General features: G+C 36.7%; 1 protein-coding gene across 10 annotated transcripts in view; it reads left to right on the forward strand.

The window, feature by feature from the left end:
- Positions 1 to 6,467, forward strand: part of PJA2 (praja ring finger ubiquitin ligase 2) — a 64,964-nt gene extending 58,497 nt beyond the window's left edge. For all 10 annotated transcript variants that reach the window (XM_063295354.1, XM_063295351.1, XM_063295349.1 and 7 more), the window contains one exon: positions 2,341 to 6,467. In XM_063295354.1, the coding sequence (XP_063151424.1) occupies positions 2,341 to 2,469 (129 nt within the window). In that variant the 3' untranslated portion in view covers positions 2,470 to 6,467. The remainder of the gene's footprint in view (positions 1 to 2,340) is intronic.
- The last annotated feature ends 858 nt before the right edge of the window (positions 6,468 to 7,325 follow it).

Consider the following 7,325-nt stretch of genomic DNA (forward strand, 5'->3'; position numbering starts at 1 on the left):
CAGATAACTGAACAAGACCATGCTTCAGTCAATTCCATGGGAACTGCTTAGCCAGAGCCCAACTCTGAGTGGATCCAAGTTACTTCATCACTTAAATGCTTAAGATAGTCCTTGCAGCAACCCTGCAAGAGTTCTCCCAGCCTCTTCTTACAAACAGGGCCACTTGACCTGATAAGAGCAGAGTAATAAGCACATTTCACTGCTATTATTACTACACAAGATATGCTTTAATAAAGGTTCATACTTGTGTTCAGATTCCCTCCAGCTGCACTCTAGGTGTCTCTTGCATCATTTCATCTCACTGAATTCCTCTAAAAACCGGGGGGCCCTCTGGGATCCACAAGCACAAAGATTACACCCAGGCATTATCAATTCAAGGCCTTGATCGCCCACTCATTTCAGATTGTGACTAAGGCCTGAGTCAGACCATGGAACAGAGCTTTGGGAGCAACCCCAAGTTCCCTTTGGAATCTTGCTGGGTTTATCAGTCACCTCTCTGCAGTAGGGGGTGAGAACTTCAAGGATAGAAGGGGTGATCTGTCCATGACAAGGGACACATCAAGTGTGTAACCCCTACTGTGAGTAAGTCCCCAAGTAATCTGGAACAGGTCCATGGCTGGGGAGAATACTGCAACCTCCAACTGTATTTTCCACAAAACCAGTTTAGCAAGCAAATAAATATGGGTTACTGGTAAAGATTTGTACAAATGAAAGTGCCTCCAAAGCAACTCAGATAAAAATGATAAAGGCAGCAACCTATTTCACTGGCTTCTTCAAAAGCATTTAGTCAAGGTATTCATGCCCATTGATTTTGTTGCTTAAGATCAGTGACTTAGTTCAGTTCAATCTTGGTTGGAAACACATCAACAGTAGCAGTTATCATATGATGTATATTGAAGTGCATAGTTGTGATTAGCTGGATTGGTATGGTACTGTGTTAGACAATCACAAAATAGAATTACATAGACTGCAAAGTTGTAAAGCCATCTTGTGAAGAAAGCAATCTACTTTTTTAAAAGTTTGAATGAAAAATGGGAAAGCATTTTCCATCATACTTAAAATGTAGTGTATACTATTACGAAGCAACCTTACATAGTAAAGGTTTCTGAAATACTAACTATTAAATGTTCATTAAAACTGGACAGTTTCATGAGAAATAAATAATGTATCTCTAAATTCAGTAATTTTGAAATACATTCTGGTCTGCTGAAAGTCATGAAGCCCTAATTCACAATACACTGCTACTTAAATAAGGCTCATTATCCTAATAAACTCCTGTTATAAACCATCTCAAACCATTCTGATTGAGATGGTCGTTATCAATAGAGAACAGAAATGAAGTAAGCACGCTGAAGCAGAGATTCTCACGTTCAAGAATTGAATATTTTCTAGGGTTGAACAAGGCATTTGAAAGGGTACTTTGCAAAATGAGTTACATAAGCAAAGCACTATCCTTGAAGAGTTAAATGACTTCTCAAAGATTTCAGATTCTATGCTATGGATCACCATGAAGGCGACTGGACGTATAATTTCCAACAAGTTCTGGGCAATTAACTAAACTTCCGCATGCCCTAATAAGTGAAGTGAATACCGTAATTCAGTATGGTATTCAGTAACATTCAGACTACATAGTAGTATCAGTAAATAGTTACAAATTGATTATTACTCAATGTAGAGAATTTACAGTCCCTTCCAGATAACACAACACTTCTGAAGAGTTTTATTTTAGTTAACTATAATTTAGACAATTGTTTTAGCAGTGTGTTAGGTCATTTATATTGGACAAGGTGACTGGATTATCACTTTGGTAATGACTTGAACTTGAAAATTACAGAAATCCCCACTGTGCCTACTAGTTGTGAACTAATCTTACTCCATGAAATTACGTATATTTTAAGAGATGTGGGAGAGTGAATTAGGTGTCACATAGAGATTGCCATTTCACTAGAGAATACTTGAATTTAATTAACTGAAATGTATTTGACATGTTGCCTGCTTCATATGGTAATGTAGATTTCTGGTATATTTTAAACACACAAACCTTATGTAATATCTAATTTTAAGAACCTTCTTAAAATATTTAATAATATTAGAGCTCTGTATATCATATTTATGACACATACTCTCTGTTTTGATTAAATATTTATACCATAGAAACTACTGTGAAGCTGACACAAGCATTTTAAAGGGGGCAATGTAAACATTTAAATCTGTACATTTTTAGCTTTTGTTTTCCCAGTTTGCAGTTTTTTTCCTAAATATATTTGAAACTGTACTGTTGGAAGTTCTTGAATTTCTGACCTGAATTGTAATGAAGCAATGGTGTTTTCTCTTGTCTAGTCTGGAACATGTCCTGTATGCCGCCATGTGCTTGCTCTTGGGCTTCCAGAGACAGCCTCTCCCATGTTCACCTTCTTCCCCGATCAGGATTCTACTGCTTCAGTCCAGAGTGCCTCAGGAACACAATAAAGGAATACCTGAAAAAGAACTTAGCCATCACATTGTACTGTAAAGTTCTTCTGTTTAATGATGACATGGAATTGGTTTTGTGTGTGTGCACATGTGTACGTGGCATATACACAGACACAAAAACATGTAGAAATTCATACACACACATGTTCTGCAAGGGAATGTATGAGCTTACAAAATGGTTTAGAGTTAGAATAACAGACTGAAAAACAAAAAGGTTGCACTAGTTTTCTGCAGTAAACATATTGCTCTTAACTAATGTCTAATAGTAATATTCAGTTTGTCTTGAAAAATGATCATTAATGTGGCACATATTCAAAGTAATACAGCTGCAGTGCAGTTGGAGCTTACACAAGTTATGCATATGATATGTTTTACATAATATAATATTAGAGCCTTGGATTATTTCTTTTAAAATAGTGCCACTTAATTACTTTGTATTTAACTCTTTCATATTTGCATCAAATGTGAAGATGTTCTGTGATAACAGCAGTAGTATACTTTGGTTTCACTGGAAAATAAACCGCATAATCAAAGAATTACCCTGTGATTTCATCATGACCTATGTGTGCATGAGAGTTTCTGTGACTAGTACAAGATAGACTTAATTTGGATTATTTTATACAGTTCAAAATCTGTACTTTCAAGTTCCTGTTATAAGAATTGAGGGAACAGCAGCTGAATTATAGAAGGCTTATAGAGCTAAGTAGCTTGATTCAAGAAGAATCAGCAAGACACAATGGAGTGTCAGGAGCTGAAATCAGGATGGGCACATTTTCATAAGAACTGTGCAAGTATTACAAAGATGTAATACTCCATGTAATATTGATACACAGTGGAAATCAGGTGACCTGTTATTAGGGCACCAAAATTGCCTCACAGTGCAGTTTCTCAATACAGTATATTAGTTTCCAAATGTTTCTGCCGCCTTTATACTACAGTTTTGTTTTGAGTGAAACTGCAATGCACTTCAGTAAACTACTTGGACAAAGCCCTATCCACTCACTAACTCCATTCGGTTTTATGTATTACAGAAAGATTAATCAAAGCGGAAGATTCTGAGTGTTAGAAAATGGTTTCTTACGATTAAAAGAAGAGATAGCATTTAATGTGTATAGGTTATTTTATTGTACGGTGCCGTCAGATATGCTTTCAGTGGTCCTACCCAGGTCTTCTTCAATTTATCATATTAGCTAGATTGAGCCTTTATAGAGAAAGAATCTATTAATCGCTACTTTTTTTTTCTTAACTATTGTTAGAATCTATTCTCCATTTTGTTCAGGAAGAATACATTTTGCAATAAAGCTTAGCACAGTAAGGGGTTGTGGGGGTGGAAGTTGGTAAGGTAATAATCCAGTGTTTTACCCACAAGGCCATCAGCTTACAATTTCTAGAGCAGAGGAGAGAAAAACAGCTGGGCTGTTTCAAAGTGGAGTAGACTAATTATTACTAAGACTTCCAGAGTATTAATTCACTCCCACTCCTGCAAACTTCTGCATTTCTGAAGACACAACCTTACCATTTTTTCAGGACTAAAGGAAAAGGAAATTATGTTCTCAGTTGCCTAGTTACGAGATATTTTTATTCCTCTTTTCTAAAAGACCAGGTAAAAATGTATAAGCTCTTTGGTGTGAGAAGCAAACTTTAGCATACTGGAAATTAAGATGAGTTCCCTTTTTAACCACAGAGGACTAGGTTCCCCTGGCTTCTTGGTGACATAAATATATCTATCATGAGAAAAATTGGGCATTTTCTCTTCTCAGCAATATAAAAGATGCTTCTTTAAAGTTAAAATCTTAGCCCAGCTAAAAATTGTTCTTAAATCAAGGCTCTTGCTTAGAAATTCATAGACTTCCTGAATAAACATGCATTCTACAATTAAAATATATTGCAACTAAGTGACTTTTTGTACAACTATGTAATTTGGGGGCATAATCAAAATATATGAATATACAGCTCAGATATCTTCTGTAGCTGCATAGAGTTACATGCTGCTGATTCCTTTCTACCCTCATAAAGATACTAAGTGAGCTCATTTAGTTGAAGATCATTGCTTCAACTTCATACACATTCCAGTGTTGAAGCAAGGACCTTTAAACAGTATGATGGCACTGGTCAGTAAAGTTATAACTACTTATAATCTGAGGAGTAAGCATATAGCAGTTACCAAGTTACAATGTTTCTTTCAAATTAAGGACATCTGCAAAAGAGAAACAAAAACAGCTTTTCTTTGAACTTCATAGGAAATAGTGGTGAAATAAAAGATTGATCCTATCACCTATATGAGCTATTAGTCCATGAGTCTCATAGAAAACTCAGAATACACAAGTTAATGTGTCATTTATAAAGTCAATTATCCACGATGCATTTTGGCTTCTCTTATATAGATTAAAAAATAATGCACAGCATCTGAACAGCCATTCAACCAGTACCGTATCTATAGAAATAGAACTAAGGTAATGACTGCCATGAACATACAGCAACACATTTTATGCTCCTGTCCTGCCATACACATAGAAAAAAAATTACATATATGCAAGGCAAAGTGTAGTCAATAGAGTCAATAGTGTTGGAAGTGAAAAAGCAGTGTTAGTAGCCATAAATTTTAGGGCTTCCTCTTGTCTGTCAGGAGATTCTTCTCAACAAATGTAGCCTACTGCAAATGGCAGCCCAACATAGCCACATCCAACTGGAAAGTACATGGAGAAGAAAAGTTTGTCATTTTTTCCATTGATAGAAAAAAGGTCCTGTACAACCAAGATTTCAGCACTTTGAATTGGGATGCTGAAAGCTCTGTTAGGGAAAATAAGACAACTACTAGATGACTGGTGCTCAGGCGAATAGCTTTTAGCAGTCAAATAATGAGCCCACCAATCTGAGAGCTGATTCAGACCAATAGGAACTATTCAGTATTTCCAAATATAAATTATTTGGGGTTGTGCATTTCTAGTACTAGATTAGGTTTTTCATTGATTGACCCAATGCCACCATCAGTTTTATTTCCTATAAAACATTTTCTTGTCCATTTTTGGACTTTTGGATGATGTCTGCATAAACTTACAACATGTCGCCTTTCATAAATACTGAACTAAGTTCCAAATCCTAGAGGGGACCTACAGGCAGCATTTTTCTGCACAGTAATCCTTTTGCATGCTGCTTCAACAGCCAGTAAGCTGCCTTTCCTCTGTTCTCTCTCAAACCATCACCATTGGCTCCCATTTCATCAGAAATCAAGTTTCTCTTGGCCTGTGAAACTGGTATTCACAGCTCTGATATTTCAGTAGAGTGTCTTCATCCATATTTGAATATGAGAGGTTCCCTTCTTTCAGCCTTTTCTGTCTTTAGGATTAGAAATGTTAAATAGAACAAGCAAGGGCAGCCTGAGGCCATACTATCCCTGGTACCCACAGTGGGTAGAGTTGAACATTTTGGCTGTGTTTCTATTGGTATCAGAGTTAAACTCACCTTTCCTCTACAAGGTTAAAGTGCCATGCATAGCATTCCCCAGCCCTGTGAAATATGTTAGGCTAAGGGAGAATGATTGGCCCAAGGTCACCTACTGGGCCTCCATAGCTGAAGTTGCACTTGAGTAGTTCAACTTAACCAGGATGCCACATGAGTTTTACTGGTTGAACAGGTGCCTCAGACTTTGCAGAGGCTAAAGACCCAAGGGAGGCTATTTTAAACCATAGCCTCCCTCAAACTAAGCATAACAGATAACCGCTGAGCACAACGGATGTCATAAGCTTCTGCAAGGCTTAAGCTACCAATTTCACCCTTTAAACCCTGCCCACCCCCACCCATCCATTCTAGTTATATCACATCACCAGTTACATCCCCTGTAATCTCTTGGAAGGATACAAGCAATTCCTTCCCTGACTGAAAAAAAATGTTAGCATGTAAACTAAACCATTTTCTCTCTGTAAAAGTGAACAATTGCTTCTCCATGCTTTCTGGTTGTATGTAAAAAATAAATTGTTACTCTGTTTGAATATTAATATTTGTCTGAATTAATTCTTCCCATTGCTTGTTAGTATTGAGAGTGAATTTGAATTAGTTTCCATTAACATTTCTATTTCCCAAAGAGCAAAATTAACAGAGTATGAATTAGTTGGGGTTTGCATTACACTGCAGTTAAAAGATCCTTTTCTTTGGCTCATGGCTATATAAATATACAAGTTCATATGCACAAGAATCTCTAGCAACAGCAGCAGAATGGAGCATGGGACAGCTAGAAGAGGAGGAGATGAACTTCCTCATTTTCACTTCACATTAGGATCCAAGCCATCAGCTCTACAAGAAAATGTCTATTTTGGGAGATCATCTTTCAGACTAATTTCCTCTCAAGGAAAAAAGGGAAATAGCAAGTCCTCTTTGTCCAAAGATCCAGTAACATAGAGAAAGCAAGCACAGAGTGAGGCTTCTGCAGTTCCCTTCTAGCCCTGGACATAATTAATGAAACTATACTAGTATGATTCCTGGCTACAGATTCCATTAGATCCCATATAGTACACACTTCACAATCTTCGTTGAAAATAGATCCATTTTATTATAATTCTGATGCTGCAGAAACTAGATCAACAAGAAAATTTGAACAAGACTTCAGTCCTGTTCTAAGGTAATTTCATTGCATCCTGTCAGTCCTTAATTCAAGGTCTGTAAGCAGGTCTAAGATCCAGCTTAAAGGTTTCTGGTTAAACAACTATATGAACAACATATCCCATTACAACATTAGGTAGGATAGCTATGGCAATAACTTTGGAAGACAGAAACAAAATTCAAAATGATCTTGACATATAAAATGGGCTGAAAGTAGCAGAATGAAATTTAGCAGAGACAAGTGCAAAGTCCTTCAC

The sequence above is a fragment of the Candoia aspera genome, chromosome 2 (genome assembly GCF_035149785.1).
Source record: "Candoia aspera isolate rCanAsp1 chromosome 2, rCanAsp1.hap2, whole genome shotgun sequence".
Taxonomy (NCBI): domain Eukaryota; kingdom Metazoa; phylum Chordata; class Lepidosauria; order Squamata; family Boidae; genus Candoia; species Candoia aspera.